Source organism: Delphinapterus leucas, chromosome 5, assembly GCF_059928025.1.
Source record: "Delphinapterus leucas isolate spDelLeu-1000000601 "Yukka" chromosome 5, BTC_Dleu_Yukka2, whole genome shotgun sequence".
Classification (NCBI taxonomy): domain Eukaryota; kingdom Metazoa; phylum Chordata; class Mammalia; order Artiodactyla; family Monodontidae; genus Delphinapterus; species Delphinapterus leucas.
In genome coordinates this window covers 104,519,915-104,546,756 of record NC_143133.1, presented here as the reverse complement: position 1 = coordinate 104,546,756, position 26,842 = coordinate 104,519,915, and the positions used below count along the sequence as shown (strand labels likewise).

At 43.1% G+C, this 26,842-nt stretch overlaps 1 protein-coding gene across 1 annotated transcript in view; it reads right to left on the bottom strand.

The window, feature by feature from the left end:
* RNF175 (ring finger protein 175) overlaps positions 1–4,731 on the bottom strand; it is a 59,010-nt gene extending 54,279 nt beyond the window's left edge. Inside the window, 1 exon segment of the mRNA XM_089911271.1 lies at positions 4,473–4,731. Within this exon segment, the coding sequence (XP_089767397.1) occupies positions 4,473–4,595 (123 nt within the window). The 5' untranslated portion in view covers positions 4,596–4,731.
* Positions 4,732–26,842: the final 22,111 nt, after the last annotated feature.

Sequence of the window (26,842 nt, the reverse complement as noted above, 5' to 3'; positions counted from 1 at the left end):
AAGAAGAAGAGAAAAAGAAAGGAACTGAGAAAATATTTGAAGAGATTACCTTTGAAAACTTCCCTGACATGGGAGAGGAAATAGTCAAGTGCAGGAAGCACAGAGAGTCCCATACAGGATAAATCTAAGGAGAAACATGCCAAGACACATATTAATCAAACTATCAAAAATTAAATACAAAGAAAAATTACTAAAAGCAGCAAGGGAAAAGCAACAAATAACACACAAGGGAATCTCCATAAGGTTAACAGCTGATCTTTCAGCAGAAACTGCAAGCCATAAGGGAGTGGCAGGACATATTTTAAATGATGAAAGGCAAGAAACTACAACCAAGATTACCCAGAAAGGTTCTTATTCAGATTTGACAGAGAAATTAAAACATTTACAGACAAGCAAAAGGTAAGAGAATTCATCATCACCAAAACAGCTTTACAACAAATGCTAAAGGAACTTCTCTAGGCAGGAAACACAAGAGAGGGAAAAGACCTACAGTAACAAACCCAAAACAATTAAGAAAATGGTAATAGGAACATAAATATCATAATCACCTTAAATGTAAATGGGTTAAATGCTCCAACCAAAAGACACAGGCTTGCTGAATAGATACAAAAACAGGACCTGTATATATGCTGTCTATAAGAGACCCACTTCAGACCTAAGGACACATACAAACTGAAAGTGAGGGGATGGAAAATGTTATTCCATGCAAATGGAAAGCAAAATAAAGCTGTAGTAGCAATTCTCATATCAGACAAAATAGACTTTAAAATAAGGACTATTACAAGAGACAAAGAAGGACACTACATAATGATCAAGGGATCGATCCAAAAAGAAGATATAACAATGGTAAATATTTATGCACCCAACATAGGAGCACTTCAATACATAAGGCAAATACTAACAGCCATAAAAGGGGAAATCGATAGTAACACAATCATAGTAGGGGATTTTAATGCCCCACTTTCACCAATGGACTGATCATCCACAATGAAAATAAATAAGGAAACACAAGCTTTAAATGACACATTAAACAAGATGGACTTAATTGATATTTATAGGACATTCCATCCAAAAACAGCAGAATACAGTTTCTTCTCAAGTGCTCATGGGACATTCTCCATGATAGATCATATCTTGGGTCACAAATCAAGCGTTGGTAAATTTAAGAAAATTGAAATCATATCAAATATCTTTTCTGACTACAGCACTGTGAGACTAGATATCAATTACAGGAAAAAAACTGTAAAAAATACAAACATATGGAGGCTGAACAATACACTACTAATTAGCCAAGAGATCACTGAAGAAATCAAAGGGAAATAAAAATATACCTAGAAACAAATGACAATGAAAACATGATGACCCAAAACCTATGGGATGCAGCAAAAGCAGTTCTAAGAGGTAAGTTTATAGCAATACAATCCTACCTCAAGAAACAAGAAAAATATCAAATAAACAACCTAACATTACACCTAAAGCAATCAGAGAAAGAAGAACAAAAAACCCCCAAAATTAGCAGAAGGAAAGAAATCATAAAAATCAGATCAGAAATAAAGGAAAAAGAGGGGCTTCCCTGGTGGTGCAGTGGTTGAGCGTCCATCTGCCGATGCAGGGGACACGGGTTCATGCCCCAGTCCGGAAAGATCCCACATGCCGTGGAGCGGCTGGGCCCATGGGCCATGGCCGCTGAGCCTGCGCATCTGGAGCCTGTGCTGTGCAACGGGAGAGGCCACGGCAGTGAGGGGCACGCGTACTGCAAAAAAAGAAAAAAAAAAAAAGAAATAAAGGAAAAAGAAATGAAACAAGAACAAATATCAATAAAACTAAAAGCTGGTTCTTTGAGAAGATAAAAAAATTCATAAACCATTAGCCAGACTCATCAAGAAAAAAAGGGAAAAGACTCAAATCAGTAGAATTAGAAATGAAAAAGGAGGAGTAACAACTGACACTGCAGAAATACAGAGGATCATGAGAGATTACTAAAAGCAACTATATACCAATAAAATGGACAACTTGGAAGAAATGGACAAATTCTTAGAAATGCACAACCTTCTGAGACTGAACAAGGAAGAAATAGAAACTATAAACAGACCAATCACAAGCACTGAAGTTGAAACTGTGATTAAAAATCTTCCAACAAACAAAAGCCCAGGACCTGATGGCTTCACAGGTGACTTCTACCAAACATTTAGAGAACAGGTAACACCTATTCTTCTCAAACTCTTCCAAAATATGGCAGAGAGAGGAACACTCCCAAACTCATTCTACGAGGCCACCATCACCCTGATACCAAAACCAGAAAAAGATGTCACAAAAAAAGAAAATTACAGGCCAATGTCACTGATGAACATAGGTGGAAAATCCTCAACAAAATACTAGCAAACAAAATACTAGCAAACCGATAGAGCAAACAAAACAAAATACTAGCAAACAAAATACTAGCAAACAAAGTACTAGCAAAATACTAGCAAACAAAATACTAGCAAAAAAAACTAGCAAACAAAATACTAGCAAACCGATAGAGATTTCCAGGATGGAATCCAGGCATCAGTAATTTTTAAAGTTCCCTGTGTGATTTTAAGGTGCAGCCAAGATTGGGATTCACTGGCCTAGAGGAGAGAGCAGTCCGAGATCAAGATTAGGGAAAAGGGGGAAAAGTATGAATCTTGCCAATCAATTATTTTATAAATACTGGTTAGCATTATCTTTCATCCCAATACAGTAATAGATGGACAGATGGGCAAAGAAGTAGAATATACTCCACTGCATTTTCAGCTGTATCTATGAGCCAACCCAGAAGAGTTCCAATGGCTCCACAGTTCCAATGAGACCCAAATCTGTCCTTGACCCCGAGGGCATCTTTAGACTCCTGGCTTTGTCAAAGTGCCAGACTGGGTCATCTTAAGAGATGCCACGATCACAGTCACCTGGTTACCTCCAAGGTATCCTTAGGACCACAGAGGCCCTCTGGGTAGCCATAAAATAGCACAGATGTGTGATAGAAGGACACAGAAACAGGAACCTCAGGGAGAAGTGGGGTGACTAACGGGGTCTAGTTTTGGGGTGGGGGGAGTGGAGAACAGTCAAAAGCAACGTCACTGGAGAGGCATTCTAGGCAGTACAACTTGTGTAGTGAGCAACAGGAAACAACTTGGGCAGACCGCTCCAGTTGTAGCCTGAGCCACCAAGGGTCGGAACCTCCAATGGCAACAAGCCCTTCAAGGGACCTCTGACTCATGGGCAGGTGTATCTGTGGTATAGCCAGTGTGTGAACTCCACATTGACGGATGCAGTGAAGAAAATTTGTCCAAGTGGAATATACAGGGTGTTCATTTTAATTGACAAGGCAATGGTGACATGGCAGCACATGGATGCATTTGCTTAAAAAACAAACAAACCCCTCCCCCCCAAGATTCCCCTTTCTAAATAAATGTTCAAAATTACCTAAATTTACATATTATAGGGAACTCAAAAGAATTCCTTTAGATCTCATGCTATGTAGGAAGTAATATTTATGATGGGTAAAAAGAAAATAAAATACTGGTCTAAGCCAGCCCTTCATATGTCACAGGCAAGTCTTCTTATACGACTAGTCCAAGACCTGAACCATGGAGAGTGTTAATTGAGGACCTTTCTCCTCTGCAACATTTCTCCACTCAGGCTATACTCAGGTCTAAATCATTGGTTCTCAGCATGCGGTCCCAGGACCAGTAACATCAGTACCACCTGGGAACTTGTTCATGTGCAAATTATTTGGCCCCTATTGAATCAAAAACTCTGGGTGTGGGACCTGGGAATCTGACTTAAGGAGCCCGCCAGGTGATTCTGATGCACCCTGAGATGTGAGCACCACTGCTCTCCACATTGCAGTAGCCTGGTCTCAGGTGCAACAAGCCCGGGGTATGACTCTGAGGCCATGAGATGGATAGGCTTCAGTGGGCGTGCTTGTGTGGGATTGGTCTGTGACAACGGGATCCCGCTCTGTGTGGCCAAGGTCAGCGCAGTGTCTGCCTTATCACGCTTCCTTGGATATGGAAACCATCAATGCCAAGACAGTTTATTGCTAATGAAGCAAAGTTAGACAGACTCAGTCTTTTGTTTCTGCCATTCCTAATCCTCCTGTCCTGGGCCACTGGCAGAAGTAGTTCATGCCCAAAAGGAAAACTGGGTTACTTAAACCAGGGTTTCTCAGTCTTGGCACTATTGACATTTTTGTCATGAGGAGCTGTCCTGTGCATTTTCAGCGGCATCCCTGGCCTCTACCCACTACATTCCAGTAGCAGCTCCTATCCCTCCTCCCCTCCCGCTAAGACGTGACCATCACAAATGTTTCCAGATGTTGCTTCCGAGAGCAAAACTGTACTGGGTTGAGAGCCACCAACTGAAACCAAACCATTTCCTTCAAAGTGGTAACAAAGGAGGGATGTGGTGGGAAGAGGAGCAGGCTTCCAGCGGCCCCCGGGGTGACTCACATTGTCGGAATGACCATGCTTCTGTCTCTACTGCACCAGCACTATCTGGGCGATGACCAGGGCACAGAGGAAGATCAAGACCATCTCCACGTGCACGGACTCATGGCCGTGCATCCTGTACATCCTCTCCTGCCGCAGGCTGGAACCAGCAAAGGAGGTCAGCTGAAAAAGCCCTCAACTCTTGCACATTTAGCAGAACAAGAAAAATAGGTGGGATTCATAAGAAGCAACTGGGAATTGCAAATGTAGGGTTTTTGAAGCTTTGATTACAAAGTTTTCCAAAGTCCTTCTTGGTTCCTCCCTTTCCCCGGGCTTGGGGAAGGGACAGCTGAAAGGAGGAGCCTGAGTTTGTCAGCAAAACCAATTCCTCTCAGCCCTTAGCTTTCCTGTGTGCTTTTGGCCTCAGCCTTGTCCTTTCAAGGAAAGTGATGGGGCCAAAAGCTCACTGATGGGCCCTGGGAAGACCTGGGTTCTAGCCCCTGATCTGCCACGTTGATCACCTTGGGAAAGTCACTTATTCTATTTGAGCCTCAGTTTCCTCATTTGCAAATCTCAAATGATGATCCCTCTGTACCTCGCAGGATTGGTCTAAAACAGTAAAGCACATATATATTTTATTTGTACCTATATGAAGAATAATAATTGCTATTAGGTTGAATCATATGAAATTGCCATTTTTGAAAGTAAAAAAAAAAACCAGTCAAATATTGGTAATTTCAAGTAATTGCTAACATTCTCAAGTACAAGGATATCCTGCAGATGGTGCCTGTGAAGAGAATATTATCCGCGGGGCTACAGAAAACTCCTGGGTTGTATAAATCATTTTCATTATAAGGAGAAAGAAGAGACCTAATTATTATCTTAGGCACAAACATTCAGAGGATGGCTAAATGCTTCAGTGTTTAGTTGGACTCTTTAATTTTATACAATGGTAGAGAAAACCACTAAAATATTATGTCATCTAGTTTAACTTCCTACAGCAGAAGTGGTCTCAAAGAGAGTCTAGAGCAGAGGCTCTTGACCTGGTCTGTGAGTTGGAAATCACTGGGGAGCTTTTAAAAATCACAGTGCCCAGGTTGGACCCCAGATCAATGAAGTGAGCATTGCTGGGTGTTCTGGGCTGAACTGGGTCCCCTCAAAATTCATATGTTGAAGTCCTAACCCCTAGGACCTCGGAATGTGACTGTGTTTGGAGAGGGGGTCTTTAAGGAGGCAATTAAGGTAAATGAGGTTGTTAGGACGGGTCCTAATCCAACATGACTGGTGTCCTTATACGTGAGGACACAGACTCCCACAGGGAAGACACAAGGAGAAGGTGGCCACCTGCAAGCCAAGGAGGGAGGCTTTAGAAGAAATCAAAGCCTGCCGACCTCTGGATCTTAGACTTCTAGCCTCCAGTCTGTGAGAAAATAGATTTCTGTTGTTATAGCACCCAGTCTGTGGTGCTTTGCTATGGCAGCCTGAGCAAACCGATAGAGATTTCCAGGATGGAATCCAGGCATCAGTAATTTTTAAAGTTCCCTGTGTGATTTTAAGGTGCAGCCAAGATTGGGATTCACTGGCCTAGAGGAGAGAGCAGTCTGAGATCAAGATTAGGGAAAAGGGGGAAAAGTATGAATCTTGCCAATCAATTATTTTATAAATACTGGTTAGCGTTATCTTTCATCCCAAGTGGGGAACCATCAGTCACAAAATCTCTCAGCGTCCACTTATGACTGGTCACAATATATATTTAGTCAGAGCACTGATCAGAAAGCACTCCAGGGTAACATTCTGGGACCTTTTAAAGGCACTTGTTGGGTACCTGGGTTGAGTCTTTGTCTTTACCAGCAATTCTACAGAGCTGCTCAGTAAGAGCCCCATCCAAATCCCAGGGGTGCCCCCTGCTGGAGAATGCACAGAAATGAGCCCACAGACCCTCATAAATATTCCTGCTTGAGTTCAACTTTTCTGAGATGGAATCTGAGAATGTTAGTGCTGGGAGGTACCATAGATGTACTGAGACCCCTTCATTTATCAAAGGAAGAAGCTGAAATCCACATCAGGTAAGCAACCTGAATAAAATTACATGGCTATTAGTTTCTGTGTTGGAAGCTGAGCTTAGGAGCCGAGAATGATTTCTAGAATCTCTTTTAAAAATATATTCATTGTTCTGAAGAAATGGGAAGTGCAAAAAAAATAAAAGGGTACAAGCACTTAGTTATAGTTTTTACAGCCCCAAATACCAAATAACTATTTAATATTCTCTGTAATGAGTGGACTTCAACTTAGGCCATGTAGATAGAAGAGTGAATTTATCATCAGTCTGAAAGAGGGCTTGCATAGATATCAAACAAAATATACTTTATGACATTAATCTATTTTGTGCATATACAGTAAAATGCATCTCAGATGGTTAACCTATGTGGAAGTACTTTGGAAAGTATAAAGGAGTGTACAAATGTAATAAACATTTCTACTTTGATTAGGAATACATTCATAATTGATAACCATAATGCAAAAAAGGAGGAACATTTCACTTTTATTTCATTTGGTGCCCGTAGGGGTCCAATGGTCCCACAGTAGGTGCCATAGCACAGGGGAAACAGCCTATAAAGAAAACCAGATGTGTCTTGTGCCTCAGAGGACAAGGACATATAAGGACATGTATTGAGGGACATACGCATTTGTGGGACTGCATGGAGCCTACTGCAGAAAACAGATGAAATCCCTGTGGCTTTGGTCTATACAATCACTGTGCACACATGGCCATGCTAACCCACCTTCTATCCTGGGAAATTTATAAATAAAATGATAGCTTCATTTAATTTCTCAAACTGTTAAGATGGAAGTCTAATTTTTAGTATACCAGCTATAAAAAAATACAAATCACTTACTTCCACTCACCATCAGCAGAAAGCTTTGTCCGAGAGATCTGAAAAACATAAACATTTCTCTTGTTTTCTTGTTTTTCTTCTCAAATTTTTCTTGTTTTCTTAGCTTGCATTTTACAACATTACATGAGAAACCCAAACCATGAAAAAGAGTGATGTTTCTTAGTACTGGAATAATTTAGGATGAAAGTGCTAATAAAATATTTGCTTATGGAACAAAAACACACATACACATACACACCCTAAACAAAACAGTAATCAGGTCACTATTAATACTTGATTCTTCTGTCTAAGGTCAGGGAACCAGATGAGGCCCCATTCCTGTGGTTTTGTCTGGCAATTCAGTCAAGGTTGTAGGGAGTGGCCTCCTGATGGGCAATGTTACCCTGGCTTCTGGTATATGATCTGTGAATTGGAGAACCTCTGAAAAACATCTGTTTTGCTGGTGTCTTAAATGATGCCAATGAGTAAATATCATCTCCAAGTTCAAGGTTTTAGAGTCAGAGCTGACCAGCTACTTGTTTGCCGCATTTTTGTGTCCTCCTGTTAATTTAATTTAAAGCCTGACCCCAGGAAAGTGGGGTAATGTGGCCTTGCCCTTGCACACTGAGCGGGAGAGCATAGAGACCATCCCCAGGAAGTGCTTTAGGCTGACCTACAGAGTGTTCCCACATGCTGCCTGCCTTCCGTTGGTCACTGCTAATCCACTACCTTGGGTCATTTGAAGCCTCTAAGGCCAATCTTCGAAAAGACATCATCGTATAACCTTCATGGAGAACACAGGCTGCTTAATCTCTAGTCCAGTAGCATCAAAAGCCAAAAATCCCTAATGACGGCAAAGAAGAGAAGGCAAATAAAGCATCTGTTACACAAATCTGACATTAACCAGCTTTTTTTCCCTTTGTTTTCTTCAAATGGCATAAACAATTCTGACAGCTGGAAAGAAACAGCGTCATCCGTATTTCAGGCTAGGGTTTCTCTGACTTGAGGTCAACAGGTTCCATAAAACACCTATGCCTTGGTCAGAGGCTGGAGAGGTTCCCTCATAAGAGAGATGAAAGCTCCAGGTGATACAGCTAAGCAGAGGCTGGCTGGATGATGCCAGGAGAGGAAGTGGGTGAGGCAGCAGGGGATGCTGGCAGCTTCTCCCGGGCTCTCTGCCCACTGGTGGTCCCACCAGGTGGTCCCTGATATCCAAATGAAGGTCACAGCACCTGGGCTCAAGGCTGCTTTCCAGGAGCAAAACCTTAGTGGCAACCCTCAGGGAAGAGCGGTACCCGAGTCCCCTCCTTTTGTCTGATAGGGTCCACTCATCTGACATCTGCTTTGGGGGAGAAAACACTGGATGGGCTCGGAGCCCTGAGCCATGCAGCCACCCAGTACCACCCAGCACTAAACATCGAGCTGACTGGGGCTTTGGGTGACCCAGGGCACGTCACCAACCTGTGTTTGTCTCCATTTCCTTCTTAGAGACTGGAGATTGACATAAAAGCTGCTCTTGTCTACTTCACTGGAGTACTGTGAGTATAAATAAGACAATAGATGAGAGTTTTGTAAGAAGGTGCTTCATCCAAGGGCCAATTATCTCAGTAAAAGTTGTAACCAAAGGCTCCCTGGGTCCTTTTCCTTTTGCTATTCAAGATCTTTGGGTTCACAGTGCTTTTTGTTCAGATAACCTTAAAACAGGGAACTGGGTGTTTTGTTGAGAAGATAAATTCCCTTTGACTTTTACAAGCAATATAGCCCCGGGCATAAATGTGTAGCTATCTATCAGATTCTAAGCCTTTTTTTTATTGAAGCATAGTTGATTTACCATATTATATTAGTTTCAGGTGTATAGCAGAGTATTTTATAGATTATACTCCATTAAAAGTTATTACAAGATAATGCTATAATTCTCTGTGCTATACATTATAACTTTGTTGCTTATCTATTTTATACATAGTAGTTTGTATCTCTTAATCCCACACCCCTAATTTGCCCTCCCACCTCCCTTTCCACTTGGGTAACCACTAGTTTGTTTTCTATATCTGTTAGTCTGTTTCTCAAGTCACTTTAAAAGAACTATGATAAATTATTCTACAGAAGACCAGGAAAGCTTAGGGAGTGGAAATTATAGCTGAAAAGATTTCTGCTAAATATTGGATACAGTTAAGAACTTCCTTAGATCAAGTGATATTGAAACAATATTATTATTTCCTAGGGAACAAGCACATTATGACGATAATGGAAATGACAATGATGTGCTTGGAGACATCTCTTTCCTAGTAATAGTTGCCTATAGTACAATATTTTTTTCTAGGGTGGAATCTACTTTTGGACAATTCTTTTCTGGTATGTAAGCCCATCTGGGATCTTAAGAGGATTTATTTTGGAGATTGAAACGACACTAAGACTTATGCTTATCTGAAGGAGAAGCATAAAGATAGCCAGGAAAATTCAGAAGAAGAGTTAAAGACTTGGCCTATGAGCCACTGAAATCTACAATACAGCCACAGAAATTAATTGAAAGCATTACTGGCCCAGGAAAAAGAAGACAGATGAGTGAACAGAACACAGAGGCCAGGGACAGACCCAACTCCCTATGATAAGCAGTGAGAAATCAGCGAGAAAGAAATGGATTGTTCAATAAATGGTGCTGAGACCATTAGCTGGTCATTTGGGAAAAATGTAAAGGCGGATCCATACCCGGCTTCAGAAGGATCAAATATTTAAATGTAAAAAGGAAAATTTTAAAAGGGCTAGAAGTAAATATGGGTAAATATTTTAATAATCACGCAGTGAAGAAGGCATTTCTAGGTATGACGTGGAGCCCAGAAATTGTAAAGTAAAAGAATTGATGAATTTTGAGGACATAAAAATCAAATACGTTAAAATCACCGATATTTGAAAGACAAATGAAACTGGAGAAGATACAACATATGTGAAGGCAAGAAGTGAATAACTTGAATAGAAAAAGAGCTTTTACAATTTAATCCAAAAGAGACAAAACATTGCCAAAGGGCAAGGCACGTGAACAAGAACTTCATAAAAGAGGAAATACAAATGGCTCATTTATGAAAAGATGTTTCAACTCACTAGTAAAAACTTTGGAAAAGCCTTTGTGAAAGAAGACCCTTGGGAAGGCTGCGGGGTGGAGGGGTCCTAGCACTTCTGGAAGTGTGGGTGCAGCTGGGTGAAAACAGAAGGTTCAGTTAAGAGTGGTGGGAGGCTTTGTGTCCTTCTCCCCTGCACCCCACCCCTAGGGCAATTGGACGGGGCTCCGAGGCCCAGGAGCTGGGAGGGAGGGCGGAGGCATTGAAAGCCTGTGTCTGGAGGAGGGATCCCAGCCCCGTCCTCAATCAGGCCCCACGGGCTTTGCCTTGCTCTACAGGGCCCTGTGCATCTCTAACCTGGAAACACAAAAACTTTTTTTTTGTCTTTTCTAACTCTTAAGAAAATATTTTGAAAGTTTTGTCGCTGGTTGAGTAGAAATTGACAGAAGAGGGCTGCTGTAGGGTGGAGGCCCTCAGGTGGGTTGAGGGAGAAGGGTGGAAATAAAGAACAGCTCCAGCCCTGGGAAATCAGAGATAGAGTTTTTAATTTGCCCACCCCCCCAGGCCATCCGAAGCTGGTGTCTAAGCAGATGGGGTCCTCCTTGTAACCGCACTGCCTCTCTCCCTCCACTGCGGTGGGGTCGTTTGGAAGGAGCTAGGAACAGCCTGGAAATCCTAAGTCTGAGAAGTGAGAAGGTAAGGTGTGCGGGGGGGCCCTTCCTACCCCGGGTCCTTGGGGCATCTGATGGCACCAGTCCTCCTCCCTGGTTTCCGTGCTGCAGTGGGTTGAACTATGTCCCTCCACGCCCCCACCCCCCCCAACAAAGATATGGCCAATTCTTAACCTCTGGTACCCATGACCGTTATCTTATTTGGAAATAGAGTCTTTGCAGATGTGATCAAGTTAAGGATCTTGGGATGGGATCATCCAGGATTTACAGTGGGCCTTAAAGCCAACGGCTGGTGTCCGTATAAGAGAAAGTCAGAGGGAGATTTGACACCCAGAGACACATAAGCACAGAGGAGAAACACGCAGGAGGAGGCCACGTGAAGACAGAGGCAGAGACTGGAGATAAGCAGCTATAAGCCAAAGACACTTGGAGTCCCCCGAGGCTGGAAGAGGCAAAGAAGGATTCACCCTAGAGTCTTTGGAGGGATCATGGCCCTGCCTATACGCAGGTTTTGGACTTCTGGCCTCCAGAACTGTGAAAGAGTAAATTCCTAATGTTTTTTTTTCCCCTTTTCTATCAATATTTCTTTTATTTTCTGTATTTTTAAAATAATTTTTATAGAGTACAGTTGATTTACAATGTTGTGTTAGTTTCAGGTGTACAGCACGGTGATTCAGTCATACATATACATGTATCTATTCTTTTTCAGATTCTTTTCCCACATAGGCCATTACAGAGTACTGAGTAGAGTTCCCTGTGCTATGCACTAGGTCCTTATTAGTTATCTATTTTATATATAGTAGTGTCGGTATGTCATCTGAATCTCCCAGTTTATCTCTCCAGTAAAATTTCTATTGTTATGGCAGCTCCGGGAAATGGATACATGCATGTCCAGCCCCAGCAGGTCTTTATACACTCCAGTTTGCAAGCAGCGGGGCGGGTGGGGAGGGCATGACCCCTGTAAGCTCTGGGTCAAGTAGGCTGCACAGGTCCCAGGTGGACCCTGCAGGCAGGCCTGGCAGAGCAACTTGGCTTATAGTCTTTAGACATGTGGCATGTGGGACTTTATTTGTACTCTTGCCCTGGGCCTATCAGATGCGGGCCTGCCACTTGGCTGGGGATGCTGGCTGCCAGACAGCACACGGAAGACCAGAGGACTCTTTGTAAAACCGTCCAGGACAAGAGAAAAGACTTACAGATATGGACCGTCATCATTCTTCCCGTGAAAAGGCCCAGGTAGGTCCCCTTCCAGCTCAGCCTGCCTGTCAACAAGTTCTCTCTGCTTACGGGAGCTTCTGAACAGTGTTTTAGTGTCTCCCCTTAAATATAAACAGATGGCCAAAGATCACCAAGTCCTTGAGTCAGGAAAGGGTTCTGCAATGATGACAAGGACCCCAGGCTTTAAAAATGGAAACAAACAAAAGCTCTTAGAAATGAAAAATTTGAGAACAAGAATTGAAAATCTAATGGAAAAGTTGAAGATAAATTATGAAACTCCCTCTGAAAGAATAACCAAAAACCACCAAAGGAGATGGAAAAGAAGAAAGAAAATATATGAAAATTAGAGGATCTGTCCAGGAAATTTCAAATCCAAAATAGAGTAATTCCAGAACAAGACAACAAGATAGCTGAAAGTAAGAAATTTAAGAGAAATTCTACGAGAAAATTCCCAAGGATTGAAAGACACCTGTTTTCAAATGAAAGGACTCCCAGGTGCCCAGCACAATAAATGAAAAAAGAGCCACGTCAAGTCACACCGGTTGGAAATTTGAAAATTGTGGCTCAGAAGGAAGAGCCTATCCAGAGAAAAAACGCAGGTCAAATGTAAAGGATCAAAACTCAGGATGGCACTGACCCCTGAACACCATCTCCACAAGTTACAAAGAGAGCAGAACAAAGTGTTCAAACTTCCAAGGGAAAATTACTTCTATAGACAAACTACCAATCAAGTCTGGAAGCAGAATGAAGATATTTATGGACATGTAACATTTCAAAAACATTCATCTCCCATGTGTCCTGTCTCAGGACACTCGACTGAAACAACAGAGTAAAGTGAGAAAGAGAAAAACTGGATTTCCAGGAAAGAGGGGTGCAACCAGCAGAGTCCCCTCCAGGTGAAGGGATGCCCCAGGAGGACGGTGGAGGGGCATCCAGGACTGGTGTCTGGGCCTCAGACTGGGGATGCGGCCAGCCTAGACTGGACCAGGCATGGGGGTTTTCACCAAGTGCATCTCCAAGAAAAAGATGAAGTCAAGAGATCAGCCAGTGTGTTCTGGCATGTTGAGAAGATCCATACAATTCAAGCAGTGGGTTTGGGGATGAACGGGTGACTGGTACACAGAAAACTAAGGAAACCAGAACATGAAACTCAAGGGAAAGCAGAATAGTACGGAGTGCATGTGTAGTGACCTGGCTGGGAGTGACTAGTACTCACTTGAGTCGCTAACGTAGGCAGTGAGTGAAGACTTAGCCAAAATGTGTGATGTAACTAAATAGAGAGGATGGAAGAAAGGAAAGCAGTGGGGGTCGGGTGGACAGGCTGGTGGGAGAGAGTATAGTTCTCATCATCCACAGTAGGGAATCAATCAGATAACACCAGTGACTAAAAATCAAGAAATGCTGCGTGATCGTGTTATTGAAAACATGGAACACATACCAGAAAAAATGGGTGGAAGGGTTGAAAATTGTTGCCTCTGGGGAATGGAAATCAGGAATGGGGAAAGGTGAGTGAAAGTGGGGATACTTTTTTTGTTTGTTTTAAGTCTTACAGAATTATGTATGAGTCTTTAAACTTGGGATGTACAAAACTTTAATAAAAATCAGCAATAAAAAGAAAAAATTCCCATAACAACAAGGTATAATTTTCACCGAAAAGAATGACAAGGGGGAATATAGCCCTCTCACGCATGTCACGTGTGGGTGTACATCAAGACAGTTTCTCTGGAGAGAAATTTGGCAACCCATATCAAAACTGTGTTTGTCTATTCTAGTGTAGAATGTTCTAGGAGTATTCTCTAAGGAAATGAAGAGACAAGGAAGGATGACACAGGTGTTCATGTAATTTTATTTATAATATTGCAAAACTGGCAACAATCTACCTGCCAGTGTGTGAGGGATCAGTTAATGAGTTATGGTATCTCTCTGCAAAGGAAATCCATGTAGCTCTTTAAAATGATGGTGCAGAGCCATATCTATCAACGCAGAAATATTTCCATGACGTATGGTTAAGAAAAAATGCATGCTCCAAAACCAGCTGTGTATAATATGAGCCTATCAGTGTCAATGTGCAGTTATATAGAGTGAAGAACAAAGACTTCCAGAAGAGAGAGAGATCCAGAAGAGTTACCAAAACATAGCCATGACCCGTGGGTGGTGCTGGATCATGGGGTATTTACTTCTTTTTTTATATTCGTCTGTACTGAATATATTCTACATGAACACGTCACTTAAAAGAAATCAAGCAGTCGTGTTTACTTGGCCCTCTCGTTGCCCCTTCTCCTTGTCTGTCAGTTGCCAAGCCCTTTTCTTCCTATCCCTGCATCATCATTCCAATCGACCTCCCCTCTCCTTTTAAGCCAAATCTCACTTTTGAGTTCTAGATTCTTCTACTGAAGTGACTCCTACACAGATCCACCTGGATGTCCCTCAGGCACACGAACTCAACCTGCCCCAAACCGAATACATTAATTTCACCCAAACTGCTCCCATTTCAGCGTCCCCCACCTCCCCCAATAGCCCCACATCCCATCTACCCAATCGCTCAAAGCAGAAACCTGGGGCACCATTGTTGATCTAACCCTCCGCCTCCAGCCTGTCACGCTCCCGTTGACACTACCTCTAAAGACCTCGCAAACCACTTCTTTCCACCTCTATGGCCTCTATACCATCCATGTTTTCATTCATTCAACAAATATTTATTGACCACCTCCTGTGTGGCAGGCACTGAGTGGGGCTGGCATACAGTGGAGAATAAGACAGACGAGGTTGTGTTCTCATGAATAGAGCCTTGTGTGCGACAGAAAGGGTGGACAATAAACAAATAAACAAAACAATTACCTAATGGAGTAAATCCTAGAAGAAAATAAACACAATGTGTGATAAAGCATAACCGGCGGTGGGGGAGGGGTCCTGACTCTAGATGGGGGTGGGGAAGGCTCTCTGAGCCAGGAGAGATGGAGATGGAGCCAGGCACCAGGGTGCTCCCCTCCTCCCGGGGCCCTTGCCTTCGCCTTTCCCCTCTTCAAACAGTGAGGTGATCTTATCAAAAGCCAACTGATCACATTAGCAACACCCTGACCACCCTTGTTAATGTCACTCATGAGGCCTCGTGTCTCTTTCCGGCCTCACCTCCGTCCACTGCCTCTGCACACCCTCTGCTCCAACTAAGCAGAACCTTCTGTCTCCTGAATGCTTTTTCTGCACCGCCAGCCTCCCTGTGGGTTGCCCTGGACTCACTTCCTCCAGGAAGCCCTTCAGGTTTGGCCCGTGAACACTGTTGCCACACTGCACCGTCACTGATGACTATTTCCATGTCTGAATCTGCAGGAGGGCAGGGCTGGGCCACCCCCCCGCCACCACTGAACCCCCACTGGTGCCAGTTCTCATCCTTTCTCACCCCAGCTGCTACCTTTCCCTTTCAACTCTTCCCTCATAACAATCCATCTGATAGAGGAATCTTGCTAAAACGAGTGGCAAAAGCAGAACAGTGAACTCAAACTACTGATGTCCCTAGGGCACATGTGAGCCGGAGGAAAGGGTATTAGGTTTGGAGGGCTGCGTCCAGCGATAAGGAATTCATGTTACGGGAGGAGGACAAAATTCCTGTGCATAGAGGGGAGGGGAGGGCTGTGAGGCAGAGAGCAGCTTTGGGGCAGAGGTGGGTCTTCTCGGGGGACGATAGAGCCTGCAAAGCAGACCTCAGTCAAGCAGAGGAGGGAACACATGAATCCACACTCTCTGCTCTCTTGCACTCCAACTTTGAGGCGTCTCAAAAGCACACGAGGCTAGCTGGCTCAGCAGAACCCAGGGGTGCCGCTGAGCTGGGGGGAGGAGGATGGTGGGGAATGGGGCGGACCTCTGCCACAGAGAGGTTGGCTGGGAGCTGTGCAGACTGTGTCCCAGGTCATGGGGTTGTTTGCTCATTCGTCCACTCATTCATTCTTTCAGTGAATATTTCTTGACATCCTGCCATTTGCCAGACTTTTTTCAGTGCTGGAAACCTAGTAGCTAGTAAAGCAGATGAAGTGCCTGCTCTCTTGGACCTTGGGAGGTGATGGAGGCTCTTAGAGAAACAAATACACAAATAGACTACTTCAGGTGGCAATGGCGATGAAGGAAAATAAAACAGGGTGAGGTTCAGAGTGAGAGGGTGATATAATATATAGGGGGGTTAGTAAATTTTTACTGGGTGCTCAGTAACCCTATCTATTTTTCTTTTGTTTTCCCCGGCTCTTGTAAAGTCTGGTTTAAACCAGCACCTCTCAAACTTTGATGTGCAGTCACCCAGGGGTCTGGTTAAAATGCAGATTTTAATTCAGTACGTCTGGGGTGGGGACTCAGACTCTCACTTCTAAATAACTCTCAGGTGACACCTTGGCTTCTGGTCCCTGGACCACACAGCTCTGCCTTTGGGGCTAAGGGGAAAGCTGTGGGTCCCTCCCAGTTAACAGAGGGACCATGCCTCCTGAGGGCGATGGCAAGACAGTGATGTCAGCCTTAAGGGAGAGCAAACAGCAGCAGCAAAAGTGACCCTTGCCAGTCTTCTGGCCCTCCTGGTGTGCAGAGGTCTTCATCCATAACTCTCTCTGGATGATCCGGGTTTGGAACCAGCAAGGAAGCCATGGAGTTTCCTTAGAGCTTCTCCATTTTGGAGACGAACTCCCAAATGCATAGTGCGGGACACGAGGCCTGCAGCAGCCTAGCTCTCTCCCTTATCTTTCACTACAAGCCTTCATGAACCCTGGATTTCTACCAGGGTCACAGTGAGTATTGCTCCCTCTCCCCTTTCCCCAGGGTCTCCATCCCCCAACAATGTTCTTCACCTCCAAGCAATTTGGTACTGCTGTTCCATCCGTTTAGAATTTCTATTCCCCTCATGGCCACAAGGTCAGATCTCACCCATCCTCCGAGGCCCAGCTCAAATGCCATGCCCCCCACCAGCCTTGCCCATCCCCCCTGCCAGGAGCAATTCCTTGCTTCTTAGAAATCCTACAAAGCTTCACTTGAACCTGTTTTTGGTTCAGTAATTTCTTCCTCCCCTCAATGAGTTGTGTCCTAGTTTTACTTTCCTTCCAGGATGTGAGCTCCGAGAGGAAAGGCCCACCTCTAATCGTATTCTTCCCCCACTCCCTACCCCAGTTCCCAGTACCTGGTCATGACCTAAGAATTGTCCTATGAATGAAAAATAAATGAACGATTGGGTTTGAAATCACCACGAGCAGGAGGAAAAATGTGCTAGCCCAGTGATTCTCAAAGCTCAAGCAGTAGCACCCCCTGGGAACTGGTTAGATTGCAAATGGTCAGGCCCTACTCCAGAGGTGAGGCTTGGAGACCCTGGAGGCAGAGCCCAGCAATTGATCTACATCTACTTTTTAACCAGCCCTCCAAGTGGCTCTGACGCTTGCTCCAGAGTGAGAACCATAGAGTTGAGCCTGATGTACATCCATCATTCCTCAGCCGCCCTCCTCCAGTGCCTTGGCCTTCACCCGGTTCCGCCAGGGAGCAAGGAGGAGAGAGAGGGGTGCAGCCAGCACGGAGGGCAGGGAATTGATAGGGCTGAGTAGAAGGCTCATGCTGGAAGAGACAGAGTAGGTGGGGAGATATGGAGGGAAGGAGGAGAGAGGAAAAGAGGGGAAGGGGAGAAGGAAGGGGAGAAGAAAAGGAAAGAGGCAGAGAGGGAAATGGAGAGGAGCTCAGCCACCTGGGGTGGGGTGGGGCGGGGTGAAGAGACAGCATTTTCCAGAAGGTCATCCCTCCCTCCATCCCCAGCCAGTTCACACCGGGTGCTGGCAGGGGACCCTGGAGACCTATCTGTGTGGCCTCCCAGCCCCTGTGCAGGCCTTGGGACCCCAGCCCGGTGTTCCCCCATGCCCGCGCCCCACACCTGGTACTTGCTCGTGCTGGGGGGCCGCCTCCAGCCCTGGTGTTGCCCATGTGGCCATACCTCCAGTGCACACAGCTGCTGCCGAGGGTCTCTGAGTCTGCGGGCGGGGGCTGCCCAGATGCCCAGCCCCAGGCAGTGCGGTCCCGGTACCAGCACAGGGAGCCTCCTGCAGAGCAGGGACGCTCATGATGGTCACCATCACCACTGAGGAGACTCTCTGGGTCTCGGGGCCCTCTGCGGTGTAGCCATTCCATCAGCCGCCTTCACTAGTGAAACGTCCTGTGCCCCCCACACACACCCCACTTCCCGTGCTCTGGGCTGGACCCAGCGGCTCTGTTACCAGGCTACAGGAAGGATAAGATGTAGGGAGACTAAGAGTGAGCAGTGGAGATGAGAGAGGAGCGAGGACGAGTGAGGTCATTTTCTCCTCAGTTCTCTCCCTCAGAAGTGTTTATCAGAAGACAAGAGTTCAGGTGATGGTCCATATGCCCAGAGACTGACCCTCTGCTGCCTGCCCAGCCCCCTACCCCTTCCTCCTCAGTTATCTGCAGCCTCAGTCAGGTGGGACAGCTCCCTGGTAGAGTCCCATCGGCCCCTCCACAGATGACAAAGGAGGGAAACTCCACTGTGGGAGAATGCAGAGCCCCTTCACCAATGTGCTCCTCCAGGACCTGGGCCTTCCCCTGGGACATCACTTGAAGTCGTCTTCTGGGTCCAGCCCATGTAATTTGCAACTTTGTTTCCCAAATTGAATGGTTGGCAGCTGACTCCATCATCAATGTGGAAAAGATGAACTTTAGTTCTGTTGTTTAGCGGTAATTTCTTCAGCATGTTAGCCCCAGTCTGCTGACCCCATCCTCTCCTGGTCTAGAGCCCCGAGGTGATTGCAATGATGTAAGAGAAGAAATGAGATAATGTCAAAAGGTGCTTGAAAAACAAGGTGGAATCAAGACTAGATAGAAAAATATGGTATATTGTACAGGAAGAGAGAAATAGACCCATGGGATGGAGCAGAAAGACTCCAAATGGACACATGCATTGACAGGAACTATTTTTATGAGAAGAATGGCAAATCAGCAGGGAAAGGATAGACTGGGTAGTAATTAGCTTATCCATGTGAAAAAAGTTACAGCATAACAAGACAAACAGATGGTTTAAAAAGCAAAACTTTAAGAAGACAATTTAAAAGAATATCTTTGTCATATCAATATAGTAAAGATATATTAAACAAGAGTCAAGAAGAGCAAACCGTGAAGGAAAAGATTCATAAGTTAGTCTATGTTGAAATGTAAAATTTCTGGGCTTCCCTGGTGGTGCAGTGGTTGGGAGTCCACCTTCCAATGCAGGGGACACGGGTTCGTGCCCTGGTCCGGGAAGATCCCACATGCCACAAAGTGGCTGAGCCCATGAGCCATGGGCACTGAGCCTGCGCATCCGGAGCCTGTGCTCTGCAATGGGAGAGGTCACAACAGTGAGAGGCCCACATACCACACACACACGCACACAAAAAGTAAAATTTCTGTACAGTGGAAAGTTGCCATTAAAAAGAAGCAAGCTGAGAGGAGAGACAGCAGAAGCAAGAAGAACTACAATCCTGCAGCCTGTGGAACAAAAACCACATTCACAGAAAGATAGACAAGATGAAAAGGCAGAGGGCTATGTACCAGATGAAGGAACAAAATAAAACCCCAGAAAAACAACTAAATGAAGTGGAGATAGGCAACCTTCCAGAAAAAGAATTCAAAATAGTGATAGGGGACATGATCCAGGACCTCGGAAAAAGAATGGAGGCAAAGATCGAGAAGATGCAAGAAATGTTTAACAAAAACCTAGAAGAATTAAAGAACAAAAAAACAGAGATGAACAATGCAATAACTGAAATGAAAACTACACTAGAAGGAATCAGTAGAAGAATAACTGAGGCAGAAGAATGGATAAGTGACCTGGAAGACAGAACGGTGGAATTCACTGCTGCAGAACAGAATAAAGAAAAAAGAATGGAAAGAAATGAAGACAGGCTTCCCTGGTGGTGCAGTGGTTGAGAGTCAGCCTGCCAATGCAGGAGACATGGGTTTGTGCCTCAGTCTGGGAAGATCCCACATACCGCAGAGCAGCTGGGCCCATAAGCCATGGCTGCTGAGCCTGTGCGTCCAGAGCCTGTGCTCTGCAATGGGATAGGCCACAACAGTGAGAGGCCCGTGTACCACAAAAAAAAAAAAAAAAAGAAATGAAGACCACCTAAGAGACCTCTGGGACAACATTAAATGCAACAACATTCACATTATAGGGGTCCCAGAAGGAGAAGAGAGAGAGAAAGGACCAGAGAAGATGTTTGAAGAGATTATAGTTGACAACTTCCTTCACATGGGAAAGGAAATAGCCACCCAAGTCTAGGAAGTGCAGAGAGTCCCATACAGGATAAACCCAAGGAGAAACACACCGAGACACATAGTAATCAAATTGGCAAAAATCGAAGACAAAGAAAAATTATTAAAAGCAGCAAGGGAAAGATGACAAAAAATATACAAGGGAATTCCCATAAGGTTAACAGCTGATTTCTCAGCAGAAACTCTACAAGCCAGAAGGGAGTGGCATGATATACTTAAAGTGATGAAAGGGAAGAAACTACAACCAAGATTACTCTATCTGGCAAGGATCTCATTCAGATTCGATGGAGAAATCAAACACTTTACAGACAAGCAAAAGCTAAGAGAATTCAGCACCACCAAACCAGCTCTACAACAAATGCTAAAGGAACTTCTCTAAGTGGGAAACACAAGAGAAGAAAAGGACCTACAAAAAACCCCCAGAACAATTAAGAAAATGGTAATAGAAACATACATACTGATAATTACCTTAAAAGTGAATGGATTAAATGTTCCAACCAAAAGACACAGGCTCACTGAATGGATACCAAAACAAGACCCATATATATGCTGTCTACAAGAGACCCACTTCAGACCTAGGGACACATTCAGACTGAAAGTGAGGAGATGGAAAAAGATATTCCATGCAAATGGAAATCAAAAGAAAGCTAGAGTAGCAATACTCATATCAGATAAAACAGACTTGAAAGTAAAGAATGTTACAGAGACAAAGAAGGACACTACATAATGATCAGGGGATCAATCCAAGAAGAAGATATAACAATTACAAACATATATGCACCCAACATAGGAGCACCTCAATACATAAGGCAACTGTTAACAGCTATAAAAGAGGAAATCTACAGTAACACAATAATAGTGGGGGACTTTAACACCTCACTTACGCCAATGGAAAGATCATCCAAAATGAAAATAAATAAGGAAACAGGAGCTTTAAATGACATGGTAGACCAGATAGATTTAATTGATATTTATAGGACATTCCATCCCTAAACAGCAGATTACAGTTTCTTCTCAAGTGTACATGGAACATTCTCCAGGATAGATCACATCTTGGGTCACAAATCAAGCCTCAGTAAATTTAAGAAAATTGAAGTCATATCAAGCACCTTTTCTGACCACAACGCTATGAGATTAGAAATGAATTACAGGGAAAAAAACGTGGAAAACACAAACACATGGAGGCTAAACAATACGTTACTAAATAACCAAGAGATCACTGAAGAAATCAAAGAGGAAATCAAAAATACCTAGTGACAAATGACAATGAAAACAGGATGATCCAAAACCTATGGGATGCAGCAAAAGAAGTTCTAAGAGGGAAGTTTATAGCTATACAAGCCTACCTCAAGAAACAAGAAAAATCTCAAATAAACAATCTAACCTTACACCTGAAGGAACTAGAGAAAGAACAAACAAAACCCAAAGTTAGCTGAAGGAAAGAAATCATAAAGATCACAGCAGAAATAAATGAAATAGAAACAAAGAAAACAATAGCAAAGATCAATAAAACTAAAAGCTGGTTCTTTGAGAAGATAAACAAAATTGATAACCCATTAGTGAGACTCATCAAGAAAAAGAGGGAGATGACTCAAATCGATAAAATTAGAAATGAAAAAGGAGAAGTTACAACAAACACTGCAGAAATACAAAGCATCCTAAGAGACTACTACAAGCAACTCTATGCCAATAAAATGGACAATCTGGAAGAAATGGACAAATTCTTAGAAAGGTATAGCCTTCCAAGACTGAACCAGGAAGAAATAGAAAAATATGAACAGACCAATCACAAGTAATGAAATTGAAACTGTGATTAAAAGTCTTCCAACAAACAAAAGTCCAGGACCAGATGGCTTCACAGGTGAATTCTATCAAACATTTAGAGAAGAGCTCACACCCATTCTTCTCAAACTCTTCCAAAAAATTGCAGAGGAAGGAACATCCCCAAACTCATTCTATGAGGCCACCATCACCCCGATACCAAAATCAGAAAAAGATACTACATAAAAAGAATATTACAGACCAATATCACTGATGAATATAGATGCAAAAATCCTCAACCAAATACTAGCAAACACAAGCGAACAACACATTAAAGGATCATACACCATGATCAAGTGGGATTTATCCCTGGGTTGCACAGATTCTTCAATATACGCAAATCAATCAATGTGATACACGATATTAACAAACTGAAGAATAAAAACCATATGATCATCTCAATAGATGCAGAAAAAGCTTTTGACAAAATTCAACACCCACTTATGATAAAAACTCTCCAGAAAGTGGCCATAGAGGGAACCTACCTCAACATAATAAAGGCCATATACGACAAACGCACAGCAAACATCAATCTCAATGGTGAAAAACTGAAAGCATTTCCTCTAGGATCAGGAGAGACACAAGGATGTCCACTCTCACCACTATTATTTAACATAGTTTTGGAAGTCCTAGCCACAGCAATCAGAGAAGAAAAAGAAATAAAAAGAATACAAATTGGAAAAGAAGAAGTAAAACTGTCACTGTTTGCAGATGACATGATACTATACATAGAGAATCCTAAAGATGCCACCAGAAAAGTACTAGAGCTAATCAATGAATTTGGTAAAGTTGCAGGATACAAAAGTAATGCACAGAAATCTCTTGCATTCCTATACACTAATGATGAAAAATCTGAAAGAAAAATTATGGAAACACTCCCATTTAGCATTGCAACAAAAAGAATAAAATACCTAGGAATAAACCTACCTAGGGAGACAAAAGACCTGTATGCAGAAAACTATAAGACACTGATGAAAGAAATTAAAGATGATACAAACAGATGGAGAGATATACCATGTTCTTGGATTGGAAGAATCAATATTGTGAAAATGACTATACTGCCCAAAGCAATCTACAGAATCAATGCAATCCCTATCAAGTTACCAATGGCATTTTTTACAGAACTAGAACAAATGATCTTAAAATTTGTATGGAGACACAAAAGACCCTGCCAAAGCAGTCTTGAGGGAAAAAAACGGAGCTGGAGGAATCAGACTCCCTGACTTCAGACTACACTACAAAGCTACAGTAATCAAGACAATATGGTACTGGCACAAAAACAGAAACATAGATCAATGGAACAAGATAGAAAGCCGAGAGATAAACCCACACACCTATGGTCAACTAATCTATGACAAAGGAGGCAAAGATATACAATGGAGAAAAGACAGTCTATTCAGTAAGTGGTGCTGGGAAAACTGGACAACTACATGTAAAAGAATGCAATTAGAACACTCCCTAACACCATACACAAAAATAAACTCAGAATGGATTCGAGACCTAAATGTAAGACCAGACACTATAAAACTCTTAGAGGAAAACATAGGAAGAACACTCTTTAACATAAACCACAGCAAGATCTTTTTTGATCCACCTCCTAGAGTAATGGAAATAAAAACAAAAATAAACAAATGGGACCTAATGAAACCTCAAAGCTTTTGCACAGCAAAGGAAACCATAAACAAGACGAAAAGACAACCCTCAGAATGGGAGAAAATATTTGCAAACTAATCAATGGACAAAGGATTAATCTCCAAAATATATAAACAGCTCATGCAGCTCAATATTAAAGAAACAAACAACCCAATCCAAAAATGAGCAGAAGACCTAAATAGACATTTCTCCAAAGAAGACATACAGATCGCCAAGAAGCATATGAAAAGCTGCTCAACATCACTAATTATTAGAGAAATGCAAATCAAAACTGCAATAAGGTATGACCTCACACCGGTTAGAATGGGCATCATCAGAAAATCTACAAACAACAAATGCTGGAGAGGGTGTGGAGAAAAGGGAACCCTCTTGCACTATTGGTGGGAATGTAAATTGATACAGCCACTATGGAGAACAGTATGGAGGTTCCTTTAAAAACTAAAAATAGAATTACCATATGACCCAGCAAGCCCACTATGGGCATATACCCAGAGAAAGCCATAATTCAAAAAGACACATGCACCCCAGTGTTCCTTGTAGCACTATTCACAATAGCTAGGTCATGGAAGCAACCTAAATGCCCATCAACAGACGAATGGATAAAGAAGATGTGGTACATGTATACAATGGAATATTACTCAGCCATAAAAAGGAACAAAATTGAGTCATCTGTTGAGACGTGGATGGATCTGGAGACTGTCATACAGAGTGAAGTAAGTCAGAAAGAGAAGAACAAATATTGTGTATTAACGCATATATGTGGAACCTAGAAAAATGGTACAGATGAACCGGTTTGCAGGGCAGAAATTGAGGCACAGGTGTAGAGAATAAACGTATGGACACCAAGCGGGAAAAGCTGTGGGGGGTGTGGGTGTGGGTGTGCTGAATTGGGCAATTGGGATTGACATGTACACACTGATGTGCATAAAATTGATGATTAATAGGAACCTGCTCTATAAAAAAATAAATAAAATAAAATTCAAAGAAAAAAGATGTGGTATACACACACAGACACACACACACACCCAAATAAAAAAATAAAAATAAAAAGAAACAAGCCTTGGACCAAGAGAATATATTTGCATTTATCTAGCTGTCAATGGATCAGTGTTCAGAATAAACAAAACTGTTAGAAATAATTTTTTTCAAAAAACTAAATCATTAGAAAATGGTCAAGGGATGTAAACCAATTGGAAGAAATAGTTATGAGATGTTTTTGTAATTTAAAGAGAATTAATTACTGCATTTATGTATATAAGAGTTAATCTAAAGTGCATGCTTCACGGAAATGCCTTGTATATGTTAAATTACTGAAGGCAAAGTGCGTCCCTTCCACCTTCCCACCCATTCCGACCATCTATTACTTTCCCCATTCTCTGCCAAGAACAACCGAACTGCTGATGGCTGATGGTGCCCCCTAATGGTTTGATCTTGCAAAAGACCACTATATTGCTTTATAAATGATCTTTTTCAAGTAACTTTCTTTTTCCCTGTGCCCCTTTCCTCTTTCTCATACCCTTTTCATAGTGATAGATAAAATTTGTATTTCATCCTCATCATTACAGCTAAAATGGGTGATTCAGGATGTCTTCAGCCAGGTGCAGTGCCGGTCACGTGGAGTAGGGAGCTGGAGGGAGGGAGTCTAGGAGCCTAGCGGGGCCTCTCCTCTGTGAAGGGCTGGCAATGGCAGATTCAGTCTAAATGGGGCAGGGGGGTCAAGTTCAAAACCATCCAGGCAATGTGAGTAATCAACTGCTTGCCTGGTCTCAAATATCAGTATTAAAAGAGGCGCCAAAAGTTCTGCACTCAGTGATTCTTGGGGTCAGGGGCAGCCTGGGTCATTGATGGGGGCAATCATCCCTTAAAGGAAAGCGACCCCAAAGCCAGGTTCTACCTTGGAAGATGGAGTGACTGCATAGAGATAATTAGGCTGACTTTCCATCCCAGCACTTCAAGCCCCATCCCCTCACCCGCCTCTGGATGATAGGTTAGTCTTCAGGTGTAGACACTGGCAGAAATCACGCAAGCTCGTCTGATTGCCGACTGCCTGGGCTCCTGACTACAGTAGCAGTGTTCCCAGGCCCCTCAGCCTCACGGGGTAGACCTTTGCATCTTCCTTTAATTAAATCTGCTTTTGCTTAGTAGTGCTCAAGACAAATGAAAGATGCTCAACTTTATTATCTTATCCTTTAATTATTAGTATTGTAACATTATTGACTTCTACTTTTTTGGCTAAAGTGTTCAGTATTTAGCTATATTATGGTTACATGGAGTTTTGTGAGCTGGCGTGTGGCCCTAATCACCATTTATAACATCGCTGCTTTGGGAAAGTGTATTCTGCCTTTCAAACCACAGCCTTCCAAACGCACATTTGGAACACAATCCACTTGTGAGCTTGGAACTCTCTGTACTGATGTCTCTTGGCCCAGGGCAGCCCCACTACCAAATGACATGTGGTTTAAAGTTCATGTAACAGCTGGTTCATTTAAATAATGTTAGCTGGAGCTCAGCTTTCAGGTTCTCAGGTTTCTGGTTAATTTAAAATCGAGGTGGCAGCAGAGTCGCAGTGATCAAACAATAGCATGTATGGGGCTCCCGCTTCCTATAGAGAGATGGCACATCCCCACTCTTCATGGTTTTCCCTGCAGGTTTTAGGACTAAGCATCTTCTGAGGGCAAGCTTTCCAGTTCTGCTGAATAACTGATCTTGAAAAAGAAGACCTCCTTTTAAAAACCAACTATACTTTGAAGCCTGAAAGTTCAACCTGGGTCATTTCGGTTTATTGAGTGCAGGGGCCCTCTCAGCAGGAGGAAAAACCACATTTAAAT